Genomic DNA, 27,081 nt, shown 5'->3' with positions numbered 1-27,081 from the left:
AACTCTATACAATATAGGGAGATTACAGTCAAATAGAATTAATATATCCAACATCCATGATCTCTAGTAAGCTCTTCATTATTCTCACTGATTGCAAGGATTTCAGGTTGCTCATTGCAAGGCTGACAAGTCCGCACAGCTGTGGATTAAATCAGCAGATCACGTGTGTTTTTAAGTATGTTGTTTCACTTCACACCGGGTTATTTTAGTTTTTCAACCACTCATTCACTAAGCTACTTATTTGCTTTAAAAAGAACACATTATTTCAAAGGGATGATGCTCTACAAAAGCAAATATTAATTATGACATTAATGCTATAAGAAATGGCTAAGGCCCCTTGAAAAGGCAAAAACCCACACAAGTTTGACATATACAAAACAAGAAGAAATGCAGTACCTCTGATCTATACTAAAAGAATGTATTTTATCTCATATTTACAGGGCAAATACCAGCCAAAGAAGAGTACTCCATTTAAAATCTCAAATGTAGTATTGATCTCCAGCTCTCAAAACCCAAGTACTCGGATATCCCTGTACATCATCCAAAGCTTTACAACAGCCAGTTCGTTTAGGTCTTTCCTGCTGTGCACTAAACAATAACTAGAGCTAGTTGTGGGCCCAGCACTATGAGTACCAAATTTTACATTCTCACGCAGACAACGCTACAACCAAAACTTCTGATTATTTCAATGCATTTCCCAAACACCTTTTCTCATCCGGTAGTGATACAGTGTTAGTGTTCGTGTTAGCTAAAGTGCAGTATCCCTCATTGGCCTGTTTGCACGGGGAGCAAAATCAGATGCTGTCAACTGTGCAGAAATCAACAGAGCGCTGCAGAATTACATCAGCTGTGATTTTGCCCCAGAGGGTTAGTTAATCCCTCTGCTAAAATACAGAAGGCAAACAACCTGGCAAACCTGCCAATTGCCTGAAGGTTTAGTAATTACGGCTAAGACTATAGTTAGCATTCATTTAAAAAAAAAAAAAAAAAAAAAAAAAAAAGAAAAAAAGGAGCCATTCGGAAGGGAAATCAAGTAGAGATGGGGGAGGAGAGAAAAAAAAATCTACAGAGAAAGCACATAGCACGTACACAGAGCAAAAGATGTTAGAGAGAATTTTGTAATACTGAGCACAAGCTGCTTTCTAACCACAAGAAAAGACAACCTTTTCAAAATTCAGAGTATTTTGTGAGGCAAAGAAGATGTAAAGAAGAAGAAACTAATGCAAATGTGGATTAAAAGTCAGAGTTTACAGGGCTCACAGAGCCATTATCTTCAGGAAATCCTCCAGGCCCCAGTTTTGGTGAATTTGTTAGCTTTAGTCCTTGGTTTTAACTCTACTTCAGACTCAGTATCCAAAAACTGGGCTGAAATTTGTCAGCTCTCGACTCCAGTGTCACTCCTGTCAGTTGAGCTGAAACTCACACGGGTTGGCTCCTCTTTCTCTGGCAGCCCGGTAAATGAACATGAAATCTTTAAAGCGAGGAGCACAGCCCAACCAAGCTTCGCCAAAATGTTCATTTCCAGTGAAAAGGAAATCTCCACCTCCCTTCTTCACCTTGCATTGCAGCAGGGTTCGTATAGGGCCTCGCCATTCACCACTTGCTTCATCCTGCTGGAAAATTCTGTTTTTCTGTCTGTAGACTTTCTGGACGCTGACGTCAACCTGTGACATGTGGTTCTCTGAATCGTGGGAAACATTTCGGATGGATCCTTTCACCACTAGATGTGAAGAAGACAGGAGTTGGTTATGGAGCAGCAAGTAAGCAGTTCAGGTACTAGGAGCTCACTGAATGAATTCATTGGAGAAACAGATCTGTTGTGCAGTTTGTACCCCTGCCACTCACAGGCGGACACATTTCTGAGCTTACACTGCATCCTTCACACAGAGGATCCCTACACACACGGTGCTATGTGCTTGGAACATGCTTTATGACTACTCAAATCAGCTACCTCTGAGGAAAAAAGCATGTAACTTGCTTGATAATGCAAAGCAGCAGTAAAGGATAAAAAAGCACATGAAAAGAGGTCAGCTCAGGGATTCAGTTTTTTCAGTCTATGTCCCAAGACAATGACTGTCACGGACTACCTCCTTCCTGTCTCCAGGGGACTCTGAAGTTTTTCCTTTGACAGCAGTAACAGAGGTTGATCCAAGAAGAATTAGAATATGATTTGATTGGAAAAAAGAGGAGCTTGTTAAACATTTTTCATTTAAAGGTTTGAGATTCTTTTTCCCTCAAAAGAAAGTGGCATTCATCCATCAAAAGACACTTTGGGAGTTGATGAACAACGTGCAGAACTCTTGAAGTGGCTTTATTTGAAGCCTTATTTAAAAATCACATAGCATACACGTACCTCCTTCTCCCAAAATGATCCTAGCTGTTTTCTGGGAACGAAAGCATAATAAGCCATAGTCTTTCTGACTGAAAGCATCCTTTGCATCAACCGTGCAGAGAATGAAACATCCCATCTGACAGGTATTTGCTGTCCTGAAGCCATCTCTCTCATTCTCACCACCCCCATTTTTTCGCAGCAATCAATTATTCTTCTATTAACTAAATGAATTTCAATCCCATACCCAGAGAAGGCTCAGAAAGAAACATGCCGCCATTTGAGCCAAGACCTCTTGAGCAAATGAGAGGTTACCAATGCAACGGGAACATCACCATGCTTCTGCCACAAAACTTTTTCATTCAGGTACAGAGAGCTCAACAACCCAAGAGGCAGAAAAAGCTTATTTCTGAAGTTTCCAAAAACTTCCTCATCTAATTCGATTTCCAAGGGAATCCAGAATTTTGTGTAACAGATGTCTCTGTTCTCCGTCTCCCTCTCTGTGTGTCATTTTCAATGAGATGCAGTCAAGTCTATTGACAAGCTATAATGCACTTTTCCCGGTGCTCCAAGTTGCTCCTGCGCTGCTCAGGGCCTAGTGACTGAAGACCTCCATCTTAAGAATAACCATAAAGCCTCTATTCACTCCCAGTGTCATTTACACTTTCATTAGCAGCTATTTTCTCTAATCAAAAAAGTTGATGATAGCGATTTGTGAGCTTAGGGCAAGGAAGTCAGGCCATAAATAGAGTCAGTTCAAAGGGCTATTTCTTCTGGTCGGTTGCCGCTGTAAGTGTAAGTGCCCCCCATTGTGTGCCTGGGCCCCCACATCTGTCAGTCTCTGGTCTTTCAGGCAGTGCAGAGGGAGAGCGCCTCGCATGGGAACCAATAACTTCATCAAGTAGAAACAATGGGCTGGATTGCATCAATTAATTTAGAAGAAGAAGAAAAATTACCAGCTAAGGAGCACTCTAAGGGAAGCATGCTCTACACTCTGTTTTTGCGTTAGCACAATGATGCTGGCGTTTGATTTTATCAGTAGCCTTGAAGTATGGCAACGCCTAGTAGGAAAGCAGTAATTCGGTGGGGTTTTTTAAACACTGAATAGGGGTAAATATAGTTCATAGCTTTATTTCTTTACGTAGGTACATTTACAGCAATATAATTGTGGCCACGTGGAGAGGCAGCTCTACAGCTTTAGCTGTTGGACATAATCAGAGGTGCAATTTTTTGTGTGCAAAACTATGAGAATAAAATGAACAAATCATGATCGAGAGAAAAAAAAATTATATTGCATTATTAAGTAGAGAAAATGGAAAAAGCTTTTAATGTACCATCAAATCAGTATTTCTTAGTATTTCTTATCTTATGGAATATTAACTGCTCTGTTTTCTCATAAGGCATGAAACCTAAGCGGTGTGTCACTGAAGGAAGTTTAAATCACCTGAAATCCTTGGCTAAGTTACAACTCACTACCTCTGCAGAAAAAGAACTAGGAAGCGTGCAAATTGTGAGGGAAGAGAGAGGGCATATCCATCACCGGGGGGGGGGGGGGGGCGGGGGGAACGGATGAAGGGAATAAAAAGGAACATACCAAGCATGCATAACCTGTGTGTGTGTCTACACGCATGTGACTTTGCTACGTGTGAGACTCAGCAGCATGCTTGTGAGAATTACTTTCAGTTCAGTTTTAGATCGTAATCTTTCTGCCTGCAGGAGATGAGGACCTTGAAAGAAAGCTTCTCCCTTCTAGGTTTAATCCCCCCCCCCCATTCAAATTCTTTTTCACACAGCTAGTTTCTTTCTCGGATCAGAGAGCACAGTCATGCCGTTATTTTAAGAAAAGAAGCAAATAAATCCAAATAATCAACGCATAATTAAAAGGCAGAATGACTTCCGTTTAGTCAGCTTACCAAAATCACTGCTGCAAATGGCCATAAGAAGTTCCACGTTGTCACAAGGACGGCACATAGCTGGAAAAAAAGAACAGTCAGTTACTTCTAATACTATACTATGTCTCATTGCTAAAGGACTGGTGAATTACAAGAGGAAATAGGGTAGAACTACTAGCTTAAAGAGCATTATGATCAGATGCAAACCAAAATTCTTATGCAAATACAACCGAAGCAAAGAAATAAGCACAGAGGATTTGTAAGAGTCACTGAGCGACGACAGGGCCTGATAGCATATAATCCCTTTAACAACTGATGAAGCGTGCGAAAAAATATAACAGAAAACACGGCACCTGGCACATACCTACCCTCCATCACTTTTCAACCTTTTCAAATTGGGTTCTGTTCTGACAGAAAGTGGGGAATATCCTCCTATATTACTTCAGGATTACAAAAGACGAGAATAAAGACAGGCATCTATGTGTGTGCTGGGAGCTACGACGACTTCAGGCAACGTGCAGCTCCACAGCCAGGGAACACTCCAGCATTGCCTACTGAAACGTCAGTAATCCAGTGTGGATGTGGTTGAATTTTATTCCAAGTGTGGGGCAGCAGCATAAGTCATTCAATATGTCGGTGATAAAAGAAAACACCCCACGCCACATCTGAAGCCTTCAGGAGCCTAACACCAGGTTGTAGGGGTCATTGAATCAATCAGGCTCTGTTCCCCCCCATAAACTTAATTTGTTATCCACAAACTTAGTATATACCCTCTTTGTTATCAAAAGCTCCTGTCTTGAGTAGCGGGCAATCAGGCCGGTGATCCTATTCAGCACTTCCTAAAATAAGCATGTTCCCCGAGTTAATGCCGTGAAGCTCCAGCAAACAGCAAAGCCATGCAAAGCGGCACCGAGGGGAGGGGAGGGGAGGGGAGGGGAGGAGAACCCAAAAGTACTATACTTGCTCTTTTAATTTAACCTCTCCGTTTTAAGGGCAGCTTCTTGCTGTTGCAATGTGGCTTGAATACTCCCCTTTTTAACAGGAGGTTTGTCCGGGGTGTTCTTTATTGGGGCAGCAGGGATATAATGGGAGCACTAGGTGGGTCCTGATTTTTCAGAACTGGGATGGAAAAGAGCCCTCTTCAACCTCAGTGCTCATTGGATACATAAATGTGTGTGTGGGGGGGATAAGCGTTATTAGGTGTGGCATTACGCTGGTGTACCAATAAGAAAGAAAGGTAAATGAAGTTTCAAGCAATTTAGATGGCTAATCCCATTTTCAAAAGATCAATCTAATTTCCAGCGACTGTCTTGAGGTCTTGGGTTCCTGATGAATTTAAATCTCTTCTGAACGTGGATTTAGGCTCCTAAAACCTACTCTGGTGTCCTCAGTGTTGGTACTGCCAGGAGCTGGGGACACCCATGATGACAGTGCATTCGTCCAGGACCAAGCCGGCTGCTAACGGAGAGGCAGAGTTTCTCTTTACATTGCAGTGTTCCCTCCCGTGCCTACAGGATGCACCGCACAGTGGAAATCTGAAAACATACTGCACCCGCCGAACAGTCAGTGAGCTGGCAGAAGGACCTCCTTTGCAATGACAAACCCCTCAGCCCAAAACAGCTTCTGTCACTAGGGTCACACGGGCAAGGTCAATGGATGTCGGATGCCACCTTGGATCTGCCCCAACAGCGGAGCCCCAAGGCTGGCCCTGTTCTTACCTTCGACCAGTGCCATCTTTTTGAAGTCGGGGCCAGCAGCGCTCTGGTTGCTCAGCAGCTCATACTGGAAGCTGGCCATCCGGCGGCTGATGTCCCTCTGTGGACTGGCCTGCAGGAAGAGGGCCACTCGTTGCGGTGTGTGGGCACTGAAGCAAGACACGTGGTGGGATCGAGCCCCTTCTGCCTCGCTTACCACCAGATGCAGCTGCCCAGCACGTTCCACATAGATGCTGGCACCCTGGAAGTCACTGGCGGGCTTGATGCAGACAGTGGTGTGCCGGGCACTGGAGAGGTTGGGCTCCAGAACGACACGCAGGGCTCGTGCTGGGTACATCCATTCCAAGGAGCCCTCGGTGCAGCGCAGATGAACCTGCTCCACCGCGCGGGAACGGGGCTCCCAGCTCAAACCGCTGTCAAGACAATACCATCGGTCCGTCACTGATACCCGCGGCACGGGCAGAACAGCCCAGCAGTCACTGCCACGCCGGCTGCCCAAAGATCCAGGTCCTACTCCCAACTCTGACTCTATCCTAAGTACTCTTAAGCTAACCTCCTCCAGCTGGGCTGCCTTCCCACCCTCTTCTCTGACCACAGCTGCAGTGCCATGGGGAAGGGAGGGGGATTGCTCACACCTGATGCTGCGCCAGGGCGCGTGGAAAGGAGCCTCAGCCCCTTTTGCCTACCTGCACATCCATGCTCGGATGCCTGCAGCATCCAGAAAAATGACAGAGGGCAACTTCTCTCTGCTAAACAGCAACGAAAACTTTCTGCGTGATAGGACCGGCCAACGCTCAGCTCTCCGGAAAATCCCACCGGTAGGTGGGCAGGGGTGAGAGCCACTGACTCGCAGTAGGAGCTGTACAATGAGCACTGATGTTACGTCTGAAAAACTGGGTTTAAAAGCCCAAATTTCTAAAATTATTTTTTAATGCTTCTGATAAGAATTCATCAAGAAAACGTTCCTAATGAAAGCAGGCTGCGCTGACCCTGCTTCTGAGCTCTCGCTCAAGCCGGTGCAATTTCATTGCTTTCAGAAAAGTGGCTTTTACTTATGTCACCTATGAAAATCGAATCCGTAACAGCAGAATTAGTTAGAAAAGACAACGAAATGCAGCAGAAAGGGACGCAGTTTTTTAGAAAGCTGTGTCGTGTATTTTCCTGGCAAAGCCACAAAAGAAAAACCGCCAGCGAGGCAGAGCTGCCGCCCTCGTCGGCCGCAGCCGGCTGTTCCCTTTCCCGACGCAACGGGTGAGACCCCCAAGGAGCCGCCGGCCCCGCAGCGGCCCCGCAGCACCGAGACGGGGCCGCGGAACCCGGTTAACAGGAGGGGTCCGGCCCGGTGCCCGCCGACCCCTCGGAGTCCCCCCGGCCGTCACCCGCCTACCTGCCCCTCCAGCTGCAGTAGTCGGCGGCGCCCGGCCGCTGCCCGCCGCCCGCCAGCAGCAGCAGCAGGACGGCCAGGAGGCAGGGCGAGCCCCGCTCCGCCCGCCCCGCGGCCATGCCGGGCCCGGCCGGCGCAGAGACGCCGCGGCCGGGGGCGGGCCGGGCTATAAGGGCCGGCGGGGGGGGGGGGGGGGGGCCGGGGGCCCGGCCGCCGCCCCCCGCCTTCCCCCCCGCCACCGCCCCCGGGCCGCTCTGCGAGCACCAGCGGGCGGCCGCAGGTTCCCCGCCGCGGCCCGGGCCTCGGCGGTGCCCCAGGAAGAAAAAAGCCCTGCACCGGGCGGGGGGGGGGGGGGGGACGGGGCGGCGGTGCAGGAGCCAGACTGTGCCATCACGATCGCTGCATCGCTCCGTTTTCTCACCGCTTTCTACTTCACGTGGGCCAGGCGGCCCCCCCCTTGTCTTTAAAATACTTGAAAGCGATTAATAAGTTTCTCATTGCAGTTTAGGAACAAACAAAAATCGTGCCAGCATAATCAAAGCAAACGTCGAACGACTGATGGAAATTCAATAGTTTTAACTTTCGCGAGTACCTTTCAGGGGTCCGTGCACAAGAAAGCACAAGGGCCTGCAATTATCATGCTAAAAGCCAGGCTGTGCCTCCCAATAATTAGATTTCTATATGCATTGCCCTTTCCGTGTTTTCAATGAACGACACGGGGAGCTGCTCTTTTGCAGGTCTGAGAGAGCGAGGCTCTTTTCTGCAGCTCTTAAGCGTGGAATCAGGATTTTGCAGCAGGCCGGGGACAATGGCCCTCTGCGCTGCTGGGTGGCACATGCTAAGATCTGCATGGCATTGTTCCCCGCTCAGCGCGACAGCGCCCACGGTCACCAGGACTCTCCGGCCATCTGTTACCTTGTGGTTAGCAGCGTGTTCTCACATTGCCTACAGACGCACAAGGGAAGAGAAGCAGAGTTTGTCCATTGTATTTCTGCAATTAGGGCTTTGCCTTAAGAGGAAAATACATTTGCTAGAGGAGATATCCTGAAATCAGAGTTTTAGCCCTCAAGTGTCTAACACTGGACTCCCTGAATCTTATGTGGACCTCCACACAACCACTTTACTTTTCATTCACCAAATATTTTCCTTTTGTTATCAAAAGACAGAAACAGAATTTCAGTCTTGACTTGCACTTCTCTAAGATCCTGTGTTCTTCCCCGCACGTACCTGTGGTGTGGCTTCCCACACAACTTTAGGCTGAAGTCTGGCTCAAGCTGGTGCTGTGCGCTGTTTGCTCCAACAGTTCTAAAAACATTTAAAAATGCATTAAACCTAGATCTTGTATTAACATTAGTGCCAGTGATCCTCAAAGCTCTGTGAAACTATTGTCTCACCCATCTAAGAAAAAAACCTGCTGAATATCTATGCTCTGACCCCATCTTGAATGGAAAACAACACACAAATAGTCTTTAAAAGGTTTGATTGTGGCATAATATAGGAGCTAAGAGGCCAGAGCCCGTTCTCTCTTTTATGCAGATGAGATCAGGGAACAGAGGAGAGGACTCGGGGAGGGAACTGACACTATGATAAAGTAGCCCCACAGGAGGATTTATTCACTTCCAAAAGCCCAAACTAACCCATCTGCTGCCATCAGGAGAAAGCATTGAGCCACTTGATCTCTGAACATCTTCCAGCAGCAGCGTTTCCCCTTTCTGTGGAAAGCCCTGTGTGTATTTTGCTGACTTGCGCTCAGCAGCCCTCCCGCCTCCAGTTTGTATGAACACCACATAACACCAAAACATCTCCTGTTAAAACTCTTACTTAGAAATTGCTCTTTACAGAGAAGGAAGTCGTAGGCCTATTTCCCCCCTTAGACTAAATAAAGGGCATGCATCACAAACTGTTTTAAGATCCCAAATCACTGACATCATCAGTGAGAAGGAACAATCTAGACACTTCTTCTTACTATTGAAGCCTGGGGTTTTTAAACCATCTTAAACACATCTATCATAAAGCCATACAAACTCAGCTTTTCCCCAGCGGTGAATCCCTCGAGGAGAAGGATGAACCAGAAGTGGGCAAGCAGCTGCCGAGAGATCGTTGTATTGTCTAGAAATTTTTCCATGTATCTGAGGCTTGAAACGCTTGGACTTTGCAGCAGGGATCTCGGGCAGAAGCATGGCTGCAGCGTTCAACAAAATGCAACTCTGTTTGCAAAATGACCAAGCTTATCATACTGCAGCCCTCTAAAGGCCAGGCAGTTATCGCCATCACTAGGTTGTTACAGAGTTGAAAACTCACATTTGCTTTTATGCATAGTGAGGAACAGGAAAAACTGAGTTTAAATACTTTAATCCACACACTTTAATCTACAGAGAAATACAGTACAAATAACAAGACAACAAAAAGATGCATTAGGAAATTCAGTAACAGAGTCAGTGCTGTGAAAAATATGTATTTACAAACTTCTATGAAGAATATGGAACAGATGTTTCTCAAAAGAGCCTTCTGGGAGCGTAAGTCACAAGAGAGAGGCCGTGATACAACCGACTGAAGACAAAAGTTTCCTTCAGTTTCACTTGTGTTAATGTGGAGTACCACCACAGAACCCAGCGGAGTTCTGTGACTTCACTCAAGTTGCAGCTTCTTACAGACAGAACCTGGCCCGAGTGCTCAAATAACACGCATCACCCACATGTAATGATCTGAGCAAACGTCACAATTACAGGGGACAATGGTATTATCACCCGCTTCAGAAATACTCGATGAAGCCAATGCGGGTGCAAACAAAGCAGAGACTTTTATGGTATGTTCCACAATCACACTTCGTGTGCCTACGCAGCAAATAAAGAACACACTTCCCAGCTTTTATGACTAAGTTTTACAGTAATACCTCCTTATCCTCTCATTTCAGCCTACCTTCTGTTAAAAAACAAAGGAAAAACAACTTGGGATTTGAAAGCATCACTTGATGTCAAGGAAAAAAAATTAACAAATTTTGACTTTAAACATTTATATCGGAGGTTCAATATTGTGTTGGCTGGTTATTTCTTTGCAAGTAAGATCTCATATACCTTACAGCTGTGAGCATTCAGGTTTGCTCCGAGTTTTTATTTTCTGAGAAGAGAGGCAGGAATGGTGCAGACAGCTTTTGCTTATGTTTGGGCACTAAATAATACCTATCTCAAACGGCACCGTAAGGAAACAACTCTTCTGTCAAATCACTCCCTCCTTACTGTTCTGTGGGAAAACCAAAAAAATACTGAATCCCAAATGTCACCTTTCGTGGTTGAAAAAACCCGAAGATGTTATAAATTCTACTTTTTGACCTATTACTTGCATTTTAAGCTCATCTTTTACCTATTTAGTGCAACCTCAGAATATATGCATAAACACATTCAATACAAATCCCAAATCACAGCATCACAGTATTGCCAAGCTATATAACTTTTTTTTTTAAACTGTTAACGTGCTGGTATTTTCTTGTAAGTAGTTAGCACTAATTTAAAGTTACAGCTCTTAAAAGTAACATTTTTACAGTATTCTGATCACTAATTACTAAATAGAAATAACTACTGTACATACTGAAGTTACAAGCTACAAAAATAAAAATCCGTTCTGTTTAACTATAAAAATCCTAGAAAGAGAAGATGGCTGGAGGTACTCTAAGGATTACAACAGTTGGTAGCAAACAAAATGGCTTTTGAGGGATGTAAACTTTGAAGATACAGAATGCAATAAACTCACAACGTAAGTTCCCACTTGCTCTTAAAAGGAAAATTATTTTTATGCTCAAATCTACAAACAAATTGCAAATGAAACAATGCAACAAATGAATTACATACAGCAATAAGAGTATATAGCACAGTAAACAGGGCAGTATTAACGACAAACAAGACTCTGAATACATTCATACTTTTGAACAGTTAAGGGCCAGATCCTCAGCTAATGTAAATCAGCATAACATCACTAGGTTTAGTCAAGGCATGTGGCTTTACTCCAGCTAGAAGTCTCTCCCTGAGATGCCCAAAACCTGAACTGGGTATTCGGCACTCTTAGTGAGATAAAGAAATTTTGGTCATGCCGTGCTTTTAGAACTGTGGCCTAAATGAAGTTGAAATACAGAATGTGTAAATTCTCTCAATATACCTAATTGCTAAATGAACAAGTGGTGTCTGTTGCCTCATTCCTGTGTTCAGAAAGCAGCTATCATTTCTCAGAAAAAAAAGTCAGAGCATTTTTAAATAAGTGGTTCATATTCAACAGGATCAGTTATGCTTTAAGTCTGAAGATATCCTAGTTTACTCCTAACTGAAGGGTCAAATATTTTTTCTGTTCCAAAAGGAAGAAAACTGCTAGTAGTCGGTAGGAAATACAGAGCAAAAAAAGGATTTTCAGTTAGAACACATGCGAAGATTCCTAAGTGTCCTACTCTTACCCATAGATGAACTAACTAGGATACAGTGGCGCTCTACCAAAAAGCATTTGTTGCCAAGTAAAAAAGAGTAAGTATTATAACATTGATACCATTATGCTGTTCACAGCTAAGGTACAGTGCTTTAAGGTTTTTTTTAAACCAGTGAGATACAATAACATACACTATAAAAGCTGTGAGCTTCAGTGCAACATAATGCAGAATCAGAAGGAACTGGCCAAACTGAAACCAGAACCTTCAACTATTAGTTCTCAGAACCTGTGGAGAATGGGGAGGTTCCTCCCCAGCAGCAAAGAGCAAAAATTGTACTTTCAAAATAGGTCAGGGGGACTGGGAACCTTTGGAGCCCTTTCTAATATCTTCCAGGTGTGGTGATGGTGACTGAAAAAGCCAAGCAGGTGGGTTACTGCGCTAAGAATAAGCTGTGTGAAGCCATTGCAATTTTCTTTTCTGACAAGCTAGCTGGCATGAAGGATAAAGTGGACAGAAGAGAAGCTCACTATCCTGATTTCAGCAGAGCTTCTGATACCATCCCAAATGACATTTTTAGCTGAAAGTGAGCCAGCATAAAATGAGTAATTAAATGACTGAGGGAAAGAGGTACTTACTGAGTAGTTGTAAACACTAGCAAGGCAAAATGTATGGGGGAACAAATTCTCAATCTGAATCAGCTGAAGTTATACAGAAGAAACTTTTCACTTACTCTTGCTATAAAGCATTGCCTCAATAAGATGATTTTCTCCAAGTGTGTTCAAACATGGCAGCATTTTCTTTTGCAACCAGGAGAAACTCAAGTCTGTTTTCTGAGAGCAAGTATTAAAGCTTCTAACTAACGTAAATGGTGTTTCAAGTTACTTAGTGCCTAAGAAAAGCAAGACCTGGGGAAAAAAACCCTATGAAGGGGCAACATCGAAAGTGAACATATAAAAAGAGTATCAAATGCATGAATTATGCTATACAGTCTTTACGTTATGAACATGAAATGCAATTCATAAGAGCACTAGCTGAGAAAAATGTTCAAGTTTGAACATAATTCCAGATTAATTCGAAACAGAAATATCGCCGTTGCAGTAGAAAGAAAACACAAGACTCTGTTCTTTAATAACTGCAGTAATTCCAAAGTGCTGTTAAAAGTATGCTCTAAATACTACCCTAATCTGCTTTAAACACCAGGAACAATAGACATACTTAGAAGAAAATATGTAAGTGAATGCCATTCACCTCAGCTGTTTTTGAAGACGAAGAATGCAAGTTTGGCCTTCAGGCACCTTTTTAAAAAGTCCAGACACAGAGAAGATCCAAAATGCAGGTGGCATTTGAAACAGTTTAACCCTGCTATGAATTGCTGAAGTGAAAACACAAAGTAAAACAAAGCCTATGACAAGAAGTTCTATGCACATGAAAATATGCATAGATACTCTCTCAATGTGTGTGTAAACAAGTGAGGTTTGAGCAAGGCAGAAAGCTGACTCACTGTGGCTCTCCATACAAGTTTAAGTTTTTTGTATTGCATGTCACAGGATCGAGAACCTACAGTAAAGAAAGTTATCAGAATCTGACCAAACTTCAGTTAAGCTAGTGTATGCAGCAATAAAAACTAAAATAAGCTTTGTGAATTCACTTTTGAGTGCTTGACAATTGATGTTATTATTCACCCTGTACATTTTACGCAAAGGTATACTGTATGAAGACTGCCAGAAGAAACTATTCATTATTTGTCTTTTTGAAACATCGCTTTCACTATTTTTCCAATGTTAATCATTAACAGGGTAAGGGAAAATTCTTCAGTGCAGGACATGAGATCCAGCTGCAGAGTACCCTCTTCTGGATAGAGAGCGTACTGCAGTATTTTCAGGTTTCCAATCTGTTTTCAGAAGAGGTACAGAGTAGCTATTTGTACTGGTGCTTTATGCACCTACAACATTAAAAAAGCGTGTAACAGTTTTACAGTCACAACACACATGACAACATTAAGCAGCTACAGCTATATTACAAATTAGAAAAGTTCATTTATGTTAGCATTAGAATCTGGGAGCCCATTGCTGACATCTACTGTCTGCAGTTGGACTAAAACTTAAAACAGTTCCATAAAAGTAACTCAAAACAGGCTTCAATCCAAATTTGCAACATACTGGAAAGGAGGATACCTTGAAATCAAAGGACAGCATGTTGGAAACAGCAAGACTTCCCAACAGATTCTTGTGCTAACACCATATGTTTAAAAATAACTTTTTTTTCTCATGCATATGACAGCTACATATCGTTACAATAGAAGGATGACCCCATGTCTGATTGGGAACTGGACACTTCAACCTTACAGAATATTCTCCATACCATAAATACAATTTTACAAGAGGCTTCCCCATGTTTACAATGGCTACGTTTGCTACCATCACTAACAGTCAATTTGTGAAACACAAACTTCGCTTCCACATGCAAGACAGGGATCCTGTCCAATCCAAACAAGACCATTTACCAGGGGTTGTCCCAAACAAGCACCCAGTTAGACGCTACTTTGCCTTCTAATTCTCCTTTGCTTCTCCAAAGGGAATGATGGAATTACATTTCCCAAAATGGATTTCACACATTTAGGACTGGACTCCTAGCAAGCCGCAGTGAGTGGGAAGATCTTGCCTGCACAAACATAGTACAACATCGCTGGTACCCACTCAGGCAAAGCACAAGTGGAGAAGCCAGCTACTGTAAAAAAGGGAGATTTTCAAAGTCTTGGCATCGATTGTTTTTTTTTTTCTAGATGTCAGGAGTTCAGAGAGTGAAGCTTTTGAACAGTAAAGGTTCTTAGACTATAAAACAATCTGATCAACTTCAGGTAACTTTAAACTGTAATTACGAATAATGTAGATCAAGTAGCCAATGGTGTAATTTCTCTTGAGAAAATACTGCCTTTCATAGCACATACCCTGCTTTTCCAGACTTGTCATTTGTTTGTAAACAATAATTATGTAAGAACCATAGCACAACACTTAACTATTTTTAGGATGCTGATGGTTACAAGTTATTAAAAAAAAAATTAATACCTTACCTAGTAAGATTTTTGAAGCTAATACAAATTGAACTGTGTAACTAAAAAAAAAAAAAGGTAGTGGATTTATCTAACATAGTATACTTTGGGGTATTTTAAACACTTTTTACATAGATTTAACTATTAATTTGTTCCCTATATTTACATACAATAAAATAATTAAGATAAGGTATATAAGGCTAATGAATATGGAATTTACAAATGACTTCTGCTTTACAGTTCATTACACTCTAATCACATTTTCAGACAGCTATAAATTCACTGATAATCAGTAGTATTTAAGATATAGTACATACACTTTCTACAACGAATACCATCAAGTTAAAAATGCTCTCCAAAGAGGATTACAATTGAAGGTTTTAAAAATACTGAATTTGCCAAGGTTTCAATAAATTATTTTAAAATATAAATAGTTCATTCACCGTTAATGCAAATGTCATTTCACAGATTGTTGAAAAACAGTTTCATTTTACAAAACCTAGAAACACAGCCTACTTTACCCAATGGTATCACTTTCAGTTAGCATAAAGAAAAAAGGGGTGGGGGGGGAAGAAAGATTGGGGGAGTTCTGACAAAAGCAGCAACATTCAAAGTTCAGACCAAGGCGCTCAACTTCTCTTATGATCTCAGCTTATGCATGATACATTCAGCATAAATCCTCTTCCTAATTGGAAGATCACCTTCAGTAACTCAACTGGACTTAACTGAATTACTTAGTGACAAATTTTAAACCTCAACTCATAGCTCTCACCTGCCACAGGCTTAAAATACCTACAAGAGAAAAGAAAAAGGGAAGCAGTTTTTTACTTCTGTTTACCATGAAGATGTTTTCACCTGAGAAGCTTTTAACCTGAGAAGCTTCAGTACACGGAAACTATCAGTTTGGCATATCTGTTGTATGTGTTCTTAACCTTTACTATCAGCATAGACCACCAATCTTTTTCTCGCCCTATATTCACATGGGAAATGAAGTTTCAGGTCCAACAAGGTATCTTTGACCCCCTAAGAGCTAGTCAGAAAACAAATGCTTCCGTGCTTTTTTCCCCACAATCAAATTATACACATGAATGCCAGAACTTGCTACCCTCTGCAAACTTAGCTCTCAACCTCCACACTTATTTAACAGATTGACTTGCTATTGATCATTTCCAGGTGATTACAAAGCAACATCTTTAACAAGCCTTTAAAAAAACCACATCTGCCAATCATCATTATTTCTTTAAAACCCTCCTGTAACAGCTAAAAAAAGACAGCTCCTTTGTCCAAGTTTTCCTCCAAAAAGCCTCCTCGAGAACTGAGATGTTGCTATTTACAAAAACTAGAATTAGTCTCTCACTGAACTGGAGTCAGTCACAGGATCATTCAGTGCAAGTCATGGTACACTTATTTTGAAGTTGTATCTTGGGTACTCGGGACCTCAGGAGTACTCTATCTATGGCTTACAAAGCCACTGAAAAAGGTCATTTGCTAACAGAACATTTCCAGAAACCTTTGGTCCAAAAGCATCTTTCTTGCTAACCACCTTCTCAAGAGCTCCCAGATCCTCTGCTCTCCCAGTCGAGCCTATTAGATATGCGCTGCACAAGCAGGTGCACCGAAAAGTATTTGTCCTGCTCCCAAGAAGAGATGGCAGCCAGGAGCAGGCTGTTGTCAGAAAATCAGCCCACATCCTACTTGGTCTGATTTTCTGTTCTGGGGAAGAGGGCAGGTGGAAGCAGGGTATCAAACCTTTTGCATACTATACTGTGTATGTGCAGAAGACCTGATTCCACAGCAAGGAAGGGCAGCAGTATCTGTCTGTCTCCTGCCATTAAGAGTAACTAACTCCTCCAGCTAGAAAGGCTGGGCATCACCATCAACCTAAAAGGCAAAACAGCTGTGGTAATTCAGCTATGAAAGGTTTCATGAACATGAAAGCACGGCTTTTTCCTCAGCTCTAGTTCATTCACAAGTATGAACCTTACAGCATAAACCTTAATCTAGATTAGGCGTTCTCAGTGTTTTTAATGAGCTGAAGTTCATCACTATTACGTGAAATTCCACAAAATCTATATATCTTCATCCGTCTGTTCTCTCATGTGGTCTTGCTCAGACATGCTTGAAGCTTCGTCATCTGTTTGTTCACCCGAGTGATACAACATCAGTGCATGTGTCTTATGAGTTATGGTAACAGTGCAGGGCCCCTGAGCCCATGGCTCTCCATCCACCTGCATCGGCATCTTTGAACTCTTCAAGATCAGCTAGTATTAAATAGAAGAACACACAATCATAGCAGTTCAAAGTAGCTCTGAAGATTTACAACCTTTTACAACTACAGCATACTGATGCTGCAGGTTTTCAGCCTGACCAGGGAGAAACTTAGAATATAATGAATTGCACTCATAGGCCACCAACCACAGCAACAGAGGACTGTGAATTATGACATAATTAATTTTTACTAAGCAAGAGACACATCTAGCTCAACTGCAAACTGCAACTTCAGATCAGACAGTTGAGTGCTTCAGATTCTATACTGTGTATTAGAAAAAATTTGGGGAAACAGGTTCATAAACACCACTTACCCTCACTGTATGTGCCTGCCCTAGGCGAACAGGATTTGCTAGTTTCACCTGAATCTGTGCACAGTGGAAAGAACCATGAACACCAACAACTTCCAGAAGCCCATCATCATGTCTACGAATTAAGAAAGGAGACTCTTTTTAGTGATGCTCATGAACTCTAGAATACCTGTCCAAATATTACACAGTCCTTTTATGGCTATTCCCTTAGAGAAGACAAATGTTATTCTACAAATATGTTTAAACTATCTATTTGTGCTGGACAACAAATCACACTGAACGGCAGAGGAAACCATACAAAAACGCAAGTATGGAGCAACACACCAGCTGGTACACCCTGGCTAGCTTCTGGAAATTATGGATATATGACTTTCCAAGACTCATCATGCATATTTAAGGCCTACAGTGGATTTCTCTTCCATAAATTTGTACAATTCTGTCTTTTCACTCAATTATTAATCTACAGGAAAATCTTTTAATGGCTTAATTTTTTAGACTTTGGTAAAGGACCTTGCCCAAATATTTTTTAGAAATCCAGGATCATAAGCCTTGTAACGGAACTATGAGGTATATTTATACACATGGCTTCTGAAGAAGGAACTCACAAGAGGGAATAACTAATGTACCCGCCTAGTCTCCTCTTTAGTATTGCTCCAGCCAACTTACTCAAGCATGGGAGTCAAATTTTTGGCTTGCTTTGTTTTTACTTTATATTTTAACCTCTATTAAGATGTGTTCTTTTATATTCTGAAATGGACGTATCTTCTGCTTTTTGAAGGCTACCTTTATTTTTAATAGCCTCTTCAACGCTATTGCTTAGTCATGCCAGACATTTTGAGGTGGTCTTAAAAGAAACTTGATGTGTGGGATGCACTTAGTCCAAGCCTCTAACATGAGGAAAATAAAAAAAATGAGATAGCCTACTGTCACAAGAAATCCTTCTTGACTACATAAGCATAGCCTACTGGAGGGAATTGCTTACACTACAAGAACTGTTAAAAGGAAAAAAAATAAAAAGATGCACTGGGTACCTCGCCAAGGGATAAGGTTCATCACCCATTCCTTCCCAGAGCCTACAGCCACCTCCCCAATATCCAATACTCAGGACAATGATGCCTTCCAAATTGGGCAACTCGATTCTCTCACCATCCAACTCTAGCTTTAAAAGACAAACGGAAGTTAATTACTGTGGATCAAATTCAGTACTTCAATAGAAGCTAGTTATTCTCTTTATGCATTTAATAGGCTTCACTTGAAGAAAAACTGGTCCTGTACAAACAGAACATGTTTTCTTTTCATACTTTAAAAAAATGACTTCTGATTTCTCAAGATATCCTAAGCTGTAATAAATTTCTGCTAATGGAGAAAAGAAAAAGGAACTCTCACTTATGTAAGTCTCTGGTGCAAAGGCAATTTTCATCTGGGTATCAGTACTTGAACTCACAGAACTGAGTCAAGGTCAGAAGAAAATTTAGGAATTTTCAGTTAGCTCAAAGACATGAATTCCATGAAGCAAGCTGCAGATAGCAAAACGAACATCAAAAATACTCCAAGTCCAGAGCCATCCTTATACAAATATCATATAAATGTAAACTGCAAAGCTTTTCCCCTTTTCTTTCACAAGGTATGTTTTTACACTGCACTGATTGTTCAGAGAATAAGCAAGTTAAAAAACTTACCTCAACCTTTTTGTTAAGATCTTTACATTCTTGTACTAAGCAGTCTTTGGTTCCATAAAAAAAATAAACAGCCTATAAAAAAAAGCAACCAGGGAGAACAGAAAACACTGTTAGAAAAAGACAATATGTATGAAGACTACTTGAAATATTCATGTACAGTTATTGTTCTGCAAACCTTATCTAAAATTCATACGTAACAAATTTGCACATCCTTCAACTAAGCCTTCTTCATAAGATAAGCTACAACTTGCATAAGAAACTTGCTTTCCACTTTAAATGGAAGTAGGCAATGTCCTTAACTCATTAAGTTTCAAAGCAAATGAGACATTCTAAACAAAAATAGAACAAACAGCATATTCTGTAAGCAAGCAGAGGCAAGGCAGAACACTTGTGAGTAGGCTGGAAACATGTTTTACCCATGGAATCCCCCCCCCAAGAAAAATGAGTTCAAACTCTTAAAATGGCATGAAAGGAAGTAGGGGAGTAAAGCAATGTAAAGCAAAAAATAGCCTTAAGTCAAGTCAACAACTGCAAGGAGAAAACGTCACTTTACCAAACACACCTTATTAATAATTCTGCTGGAAAACAGAGAAGGAGTCTTCTCACGATGAGCATGAAAATTTAAAGCCATGAGAGCATCAGGTCCTATAGAAAAGTAGTTGTTCATTGTGAATACCTGTAAGACAGGACTTCTAGTTATGATCTTATTAAATACCATTATTAGGATTTAAAAGTCACAGTGTTTAATGGGAAGTAGGTAACCAGAAAAGTAAATATAAACACACAGGTATTCCACTGAATCCATATTTATACTTGCAAACCATACCTTTGGTTTCCTTAAGTTGTAGTATCCTTTGTTTGTTACTTGTACCTTCCATCTGAAAAAACAACAGCTGTTACTTAGACTCATGACAGACAGACTGTTCTCACTTAGTATCAAAGCTGTAATTAGGAATCTCGTATCTATGCTGGCATCAAGTCAAAAGATTCAAATGTAGTTAAATTATGAAAGAGTTAAGCCTTGTAGAACAACTAAATAAAGACTAATTTTGCACCTCAGTTATTTTGCAGTTCCCTCCAGCAATACTTGTGTTTCTTTACATATACTGCTGCAACTGGACATCCATAGAGCTATAGTAGTATTTTATAGTATTTACCTTTTCACTGTTACTTACCTGTCTAGTTTGATTCCATCTGCCTCCATGACATTTCGTAAGATTTGTTCTACAGGGACTTCTCCAGCATAACCTGCACCCCAGCCCAGTGTATTAGACAGGTCATTACCTGTTCCCAGAGGTAAAATTGCAACTTGTGGAATATAACGTTCTTGCCCCTAGAATACAGAAACACTGCATATTAGCTCCTTCTTTAGCACTGATTTTCTCCCTTGTATCCCCAAATGTTCACATTAGATAAATATCATTAATCTTCATAGCAGCTTGTTACCTAGTGCAGAGCAACAGAGCTGGCAGCATTAGTATAGCAGATAGCACATTTAAGTACTTATCGTAGGGATAATGCAAAGGAAGGAAACGTTAAACCATTGTGTGAAGAAAAGAGAATACAAACACAATATGGAAACAATGCATTATTAATACTGAACAGAGTATTCCTTCAAAAGAATGATGCTTTGGATCTAGAAGTGGAAGCCTGAACGTCTCATCCGATTTCCTGATTATACGCTGCTGACTTGCTGTAGCCATATGTAAGTCACTAACACTATTACTGCACATACCTCTGGGAAGTGACATGAACACTAAGACAGACGTAACGCACAAGGCTGTGAACCATAACAAGACACCAAAATGCTCTTACAAGACTGAAGCGGGCTTAGGTCTGAAACAACAGATGCACATAATACTCAAGTATTCAACCACGGACAGAAATTCACATATTCAAAGAAGGAAAGTCAGTATCTAAGTTTCACAGATGTCACATACACACACAGATCCAGCTGTCATCAACAGATGGAGCAGATGATAATCATCTCTGCAGATCAGAGTAAGTGACAGAAGCAGCACTCAAAATGGCCACCTTAGCAAAGGTCTTTGCTCTCTTTACCACAAAAGGGTGAAGAGTTATTTCAGGTGTACAGTGGCCTTCGAAATTCAGCTGTGAAAAGTACTTGCAGTAACTGGCATTATGGTTACTATTTTTTCAAGAGGAGGTATCAGCCAGGTAATCTGTATTTGAGAGTCAAGATAAATGAAGGGAGCAAATAACCTACTGCTGATAATAAAAAGGTTTTGCTGATAATCTCAACAGTATTTATGTAACTCCAATGACTCAATTTGAATACTTGGAAACAAAGAAGAACCCAGATTTTGTCAACTATATTGGCACTGAGGGACAACATATCAAGTGTTCAAGACCAAGAAAACGTATACTCATATTCATTAACCTTTATAGTTACACTTTGTTGCATTTCTACTTAATCAGTACATAAAAATTATCAAAGAAGCTCAGTTTGACTATGCATGAAGTTGTAATAATGGCCTTCAACTACAACATTTCATGTATTAATAAGAAAGCCGCGGGGGGTGGGGGTGGGGGGGAAGACATTGATGCAAGAAGAGTAACTTTCTTCCTTTTACCACGAGAGAAAAAGTTTATTATTAGGTAAAGCACTAAAGCCCTTGTAATTATTCTTCATTCTTAATTTTCTCAGTTCTTAGTAGTACCCTGTAAATTGGAATATCTTCCAGTTCAAGTCAACAGTAAACACAGCTTATTTTTTCCTTCTCTACTTGCTGTTAATAGGTGAGGCTGCAGACTGACGGGTTCTTTAGAATATGTGATAATGAGCAGAAGCAAATTACTGCACTCACTCATGCACTGGCAATATAACCAGTATAGCCAGAAAAATTATGAGATTATAAAAGATTGAGTGCGCGGGGAGAAATAAGAAGTCAGAGCACATTAGCCATTATTAGCGATGCCATTTACAACAAAATAAATCTGTTTAGACAAAGAGGAAAGAACAATGCATAAAACATTCTGCAGCTTGTTCTTTTCTTGTCCTACAGAAAAGAATGACTTTAAATATAATTTAAAATCTAAAGCTTTCATATTTTTCCTGAACTACAGCGACTCATAACAAGATGCATTTCCCTCCCCCAATACGAATAACCAATTCTGCATATATTTCTCTGTAGGCTTATTCAGGAAGATGAAAACAATAAATGCAGGTAAGAGATTAGGTGTAGCACTTTAGCAGCTCCAAAACTCATTTCACCATAAGACATCTTTTAATTTAAAGCACAATACCTTTATCTTCATTTCATCAATTGCATCCAGGACCCAGCCTACTGTGCCATCCCCACCACAGACAAGAACCCTGACAGCATTGCAAGGCAGCAAGGTACAAAGTTGGAGTGCTTTAGCAGGTGCAATTTTGCTTAGATCAAAAACCTAGAAGAAAGGAAAATAAGGAGTTCTGTAAGTTCACAGAACACAACTCAGGATTTGCCTCACAGATAAACAACTTCAAGAAGATCATTCTAACGCAAAACAAAGATTCTCCATTTACAATATTACATTAGCAAGTGAGTGGTCTTGACTTTTATGAGCAGGACTTGTTTCCCAAATTCACAATAGAGCTCCAGCTGCTTCACTAGTAATAAATGCCATTGATAAACTGAGCTGGCATAGAGTCCTAAGAAAAGTCTGTATCTAGATGCATTATGATGAAATCTGTAAAGCTGGCATAGAGTCCTAAGAAAAGTCTGTATCTAGATGCATTATGATGAAATCTGTAAAGATGAAAGACTTCAGATAAAAGTTATTTTTAAATACTCAGCATACAAAGAAGTTTATTCTTTAAAGCCTTATTGGGATGCATTTAAAATAAACACACAGTGGTTTCTATTAGGCTGTATTCTAAGGCTGGGTTTTAAACTTTAAAGGAAGAGTATTAAGGTGTAGCCAGGAAATCCAAGGAACAACTCACTACCTTACGTCAACATCCTGTGCCAGCCCAGTGGATTTTAAGGGGAAAGTGACAACACAAAGCAGCAACTGTAAACACGGACATTTTCACAAGTGAAGTGAGGATTTAAACAAATTCAGGTTTCAAATTAAGAAGATCTAAATATTTCATTTTCTAAAAATTGAACACTGTTTCAAGAGCCAGATACTTACCATTAACAGAATTACTGCATGTATAAATAGAAAACTGGACCAGTATTAGAACCATAACAAACTTTGGGGTGGGAGGAGCCTCTGCACTTTTGGTCTCTCTATATAAAGCTATTCTTTCTAAAAGAACGAACTGCATGAATTTGTTTCCTTTACTGATCTTCTGCAAGATCCTCCTGCCATTTATATAAGCAAAGCGATGTTTATTCTAGTTTAAACTTTTTATTATAGTGGCTTTTCACTGTAAATACCTGAACAGGGTTCAGCAGAATTTTAAATTCTCCTAGTAAAGTTTCACCCATGTTGTTTCCACTACGAGTATTAGCCAGTATGATTACTGGCATCCAGTGTTTTCTGCAGTAAGGTACTACCTGCAAAAAGGTAACAGTCAGTCAGTCACACAAATACTGCACGTTTGAAAATGTTTAAAGCCTTGCTCCAAAACCTGTTCCCTGTAAGTGCTGAAATGAGGAAGTTACCATGTAGTCTGAAGTAGTCAAAAAAGAAACAAATACTTCTGACACATCAAGGTTGAAGATTTCTGTTCTACAGCGCCTAGGACAACAAACACTACAGTGTTATGAACACAGGAGTAGAAAAATCACAAAACATTCAAGGAAGTAAGGTACCCAAATCTCAGTGTTGTCTTGGAATAACAAAATCCAAATGTCTGCTCATGCTTCAACTACCACGTTAATAAAATGACAAACACCTCCGAATTAACACTGCAAGTACCTCATACATATTGAAACATTTATTTGATAGTTATTAACCTGACAATGTACTGAGTTGAAGTTTTAATGTGTGTTTTTTGTTTTTTTTTTTAAAAACATATTATAAAACCAAGAAGCAGTAGACAATTACCTTTTCATAATTGGTTCTTTTGTCTTTACGCATCTGGTTGATTGTAGACAGATAGTACGGTGGAATAATTAAGTCTCTGAATTCTCCAAATGTACACTCCTCAGTCTTTAAACAGTCCATCATGCATTCATCATGTACAGTGTACTGACACCACGCACATCTGGAAAAAAGACCAAAAACCGTGAAAAAAATCCTCAAACAACAGGCACATTGATTTTGCTCATTTATTTAGATAGACTAACTTTCTAAAAAGCACTTATGTTTACATGCACCATTATAAGTAACATTTTAAGCACATTACAGAGAAAACCATGCATTCCCAGCAAGTTTACATGACTGTGTATTGGCTATAGAAAATTACATAACTTGGTCATGTGCTTGCAAGTCTACAAAAGTATTTGAATTCTGTGGGAAAAAAACCCCAACAGTTTTAAATTAATTCTATTCTTTAATTCCAAAAACAAGTGCTATAAATATCCTTTTGCATTCTCTGCAATATAAACAGTTACACTGAAAGCTTGTATGAGAAACTGAACTCCTATCCATCCTTAAAGAGCACAGATAAAACACCAGAGTTCAATTTAATAAAGTGTTACTAGTAACATTAATTAATGTTTCTTAAGACTGATAATACCCCTTTAAGTCCGAAACCTAAAGGTTACACAGTACTGTACAAGGCTGATGGGATTTTGTTATGTAAAACTGCTCAGCTTTTTGACCTATTCTAAAAGCTGTCCTGGAAAATGGACCAGCATAAGAGGAAATACCGCAGTATCCACTGCCGGCCTCTGCAGAATGTTAATCCTCGTTTGCTACATCTAAAGCCTTGGTTTAAGCAGCTGTGAAAGCTATTTTTGGAGTCCTTCTAACTAATCCAGCACACAACTAGAGTAGCAACGATACTTGCCCTGTACTGTGACTTTCTTCTTTTCCTGTTCTTCCTTCCCCCTTTGCCTCCAAAATCCTCTCCTTCCCTCCTCTTACTCACACTCTCTCTCAAGGTTTTGTTTCTGATAGTATGCTCATTTACACTGTAATTCTGCTTACTTACCAAGCAATTTGACACTATCACACAGAAGCAAAGCAAAAGCTGGCAGAATATATGCTGGGAAGATGACATCCTTTGAGAAGGCCGAAGTAACACTTACACTGTACCCAGGAGCTGGACCACTAGCAGTATATTTTGGCACAACGTGCCACTGTGTCACGCGACAACTTTGCAAGCAGCCTTACTGATGACAGTGCAAGCCCATTCAACTGTTCCTTGAAATTTTTTTAACACTCTTACCACAAACTTTAACAATAGATTATATTACAGTAGCATTTAAGACTTCCCATTAGCTTTTTCTGAGCATCCTTAAAAATTATCTTAAACCAGCTACAGGACGGTTGTTTGTTCTAGTTACACTGAGCAGATGCCCATTTTGCAGAGATGCATACACATTTTGGTGCCCTGAATTCTGAGCTGTGCCACCCAAATTGTTCAGGCTATCCACTATACAAATTACAAGCGTGTTAGAACCTTCTTAAGGTCATCCCCTAAAATATTATCTCTCTTGGTCACAGAGAGCCTTTTATATGTAATTATACAGTAGCTAGCACATCATGCCGGAGTAATGCAATTAAGAGAACAAGCAGACATGAGATGCAATGCCATACTCTTAATCTATGACTCAAATTACCCACAAGCATCCATTTTAATTTTAGGTTCTTTGAAGTTGTTTTTTTAACAGAGTTTCATATTTGACTACTGCAGGATCTCCTTCAGGGTAATGTGTTCCAATAACCCTGAGGAAAATACAATACCGATATGGCATCGTACTTTCTCATACAAAGTCAAATTCCCTTGCGGTACCTGTAGTCGCAGAGCTTGGGCTGTGTGCCACACTGTTGTTTGCATATCATACAGCAGCTGCAGAGCGGGACATTGCCTCTGATCCAGTGGTGTGGCATAGAGTTGTGGGCTCCACCATTGCTCCTCATCATAATTTCCTTGCAGAGAAAAAGCTGGTCAGCCTTCTTGAGGCATCCTTCGCTGACACGCAGCCCGCAGCAGTTGCAGAAAGCACCCTGAAGGATGTGCTGAGCACACACGCAGCAGTAGGAGGGCTGGCCAAAGAGGTCTGTGTAGTGCCAGTCATGCTTGCTCTTGCGAAAGATGTCTCGTATTAACACCTGCCGCCGGGACCGCTGGAAGCTGCACCACAAGGTGATCAGCACCGGCAGGATCACAGAGCACAGAGTCCAAAACACCAAACTCCAGTCTGCGACGACCGAGGCAGTGCCGCTTCTGCTCTCCGTCCCTTCCATTCCTCAGCAGCTCAGCCTCACCAGCCTAACCCCTCACACCAGTCGGGCAGACAGCAGGGTGAGCCCGGGAACAGCCCCCTAGTTCAAGAAGCCAACGCGCAGCTTCACGAAACATCTTTTAATCCCTTATTAGGGCTAGGCACCTATTTGGCCCCACATCTGACCTACCAACCAACAGAAGGATTTCAGTGCTGGCCAGGTGTGAGGGGCTCCTCTGCTGCCCGCCCGGGCCTAGCGCAAGGCCGGCCAGCGTCCGGCCTCCTCCCGGCCCGGCCCTGCCCTGCCCTTCTCTCGCCCACTCCCCTCCCCCAGGCCCCAGGAGGGAGCCGCCACACGGCTCTGGCTGTCCCCAAACGCCCCCACTTCCACTCAGGCCCCTCTGCGGGGGCGGGTGGGAGACCGTCACCGCGCCGAGGCCGCAGCCCCTCACACCACCTCCCCTCAGACCGCCGCGCCCCGCGCCGCTGCCCTGCGCTGGGGGCCGCCACCGCCGCCGGCCGCCCTCGCCCCGCGCCCGCTTCCCCCTCCGCAGCGCTGCGGGGGCTCCTGGCGGCGGCTCCCCGCGGCCGCTGCCGCCTGCGCCGGGCCGAGGAGCGGCCTCGGCGGCCTCAGCGCGGGAGGCGGCGAGCGGCGGCCACCGGGGATGCGCGGGGCGGCGGAAGCGGAAGCGGGCGGTTGCCAGGAGACGGGCGCCGCCCGGAAACGGGCGGGCGGGTTCCTCACCCAGTTGATCAG

General features: G+C 41.9%; 2 protein-coding genes across 5 annotated transcripts; both read right to left on the bottom strand.

Moving 5' to 3' along the window:
- Positions 1 to 993: 993 nt before the first annotated feature.
- On the bottom strand, positions 994 to 8,596 carry LOC143167783 (meteorin-like protein). 3 transcript variants are annotated; one of them, XM_076353630.1, is made up of 4 exons: positions 8,548 to 8,596; positions 5,940 to 6,349; positions 4,243 to 4,302; positions 994 to 1,720 (listed from the first exon to the last, which is right to left on the bottom strand). In XM_076353630.1, the coding sequence occupies exons 2-4, from the start codon at positions 6,271 to 6,273 to the stop codon at positions 1,404 to 1,406; spliced, it is 711 nt and encodes a 236-aa protein (XP_076209745.1). In that variant the 5' UTR covers positions 6,274 to 6,349; positions 8,548 to 8,596; the 3' UTR covers positions 994 to 1,403. The 3 variants fall into 3 exon arrangements, with proteins under 3 accessions (XP_076209745.1, XP_076209744.1, XP_076209743.1); XM_076353629.1 differs by lacking the exon at positions 8,548 to 8,596 and adding an exon at positions 7,324 to 7,402; XM_076353628.1 differs by lacking the exon at positions 8,548 to 8,596 and having other exon boundaries at positions 5,940 to 6,048; positions 6,133 to 6,334.
- Positions 8,597 to 9,656: 1,060 nt separating this feature from the next.
- On the bottom strand, positions 9,657 to 26,610 carry DGKE (diacylglycerol kinase epsilon). 2 transcript variants are annotated; one of them, XM_076353506.1, is made up of 11 exons: positions 25,892 to 26,610; positions 24,037 to 24,196; positions 23,424 to 23,543; positions 22,303 to 22,446; positions 20,211 to 20,368; positions 19,862 to 19,913; positions 19,598 to 19,711; positions 19,036 to 19,107; positions 18,388 to 18,515; positions 17,360 to 17,471; positions 9,657 to 17,038 (listed from the first exon to the last, which is right to left on the bottom strand). In XM_076353506.1, exons 1-11 carry the CDS (start codon positions 26,344 to 26,346, stop codon positions 16,847 to 16,849), a joined length of 1,707 nt encoding a protein of 568 aa, XP_076209621.1. In that variant the 5' UTR covers positions 26,347 to 26,610; the 3' UTR covers positions 9,657 to 16,846. The 2 variants fall into 2 exon arrangements, with proteins under 2 accessions (XP_076209621.1, XP_076209622.1); XM_076353507.1 differs by lacking the exon at positions 23,424 to 23,543.
- Between the last annotated feature and the right edge of the window lie 471 nt (positions 26,611 to 27,081).

The sequence above is a fragment of the Aptenodytes patagonicus genome, chromosome 16 (assembly GCF_965638725.1).
Source record: "Aptenodytes patagonicus chromosome 16, bAptPat1.pri.cur, whole genome shotgun sequence".
Lineage (NCBI taxonomy): Eukaryota > Metazoa > Chordata > Aves > Sphenisciformes > Spheniscidae > Aptenodytes > Aptenodytes patagonicus.
This window is presented reverse-complemented; position numbering and strand designations above follow the sequence as displayed.

What these genes read in the sequence shown, in the direction of transcription:
- LOC143167783 (XM_076353630.1), bottom strand. Translation starts at nt 6,273, where the DNA reads ATGTACCCAGCACGAGCCCTGCGTGTCGTTCTGGAGCCCAACCTCTCC. An exon ending in AAAGATGGCACTGGTCGAAG is followed by an intron (nt 4,303 to 5,939) that starts GTAAGAACAGGG and finishes CTTTTTTTCCAG; the next exon opens with CTATGTGCCGTCCTTGTGAC. An exon ending in CATTTGCAGCAGTGATTTTG is followed by an intron (nt 1,721 to 4,242) that starts GTAAGCTGACTA and finishes CTTCACATCTAG; the next exon opens with TGGTGAAAGGATCCATCCGA.
- DGKE (XM_076353506.1), bottom strand. Translation starts at nt 26,346, where the DNA reads ATGGAAGGGACGGAGAGCAGAAGCGGCACTGCCTCGGTCGTCGCAGAC. An exon ending in CCCAAGCTCTGCGACTACAG is followed by an intron (nt 24,197 to 25,891) that starts GTACCGCAAGGG and finishes TCTTTTTTCCAG; the next exon opens with ATGTGCGTGGTGTCAGTACA. An exon ending in CCAGCAGAATTATTAATAAG is followed by an intron (nt 19,108 to 19,597) that starts GTGTGTTTGGTA and finishes TTTTTTTTATAG; the next exon opens with GCTGTTTATTTTTTTTATGG.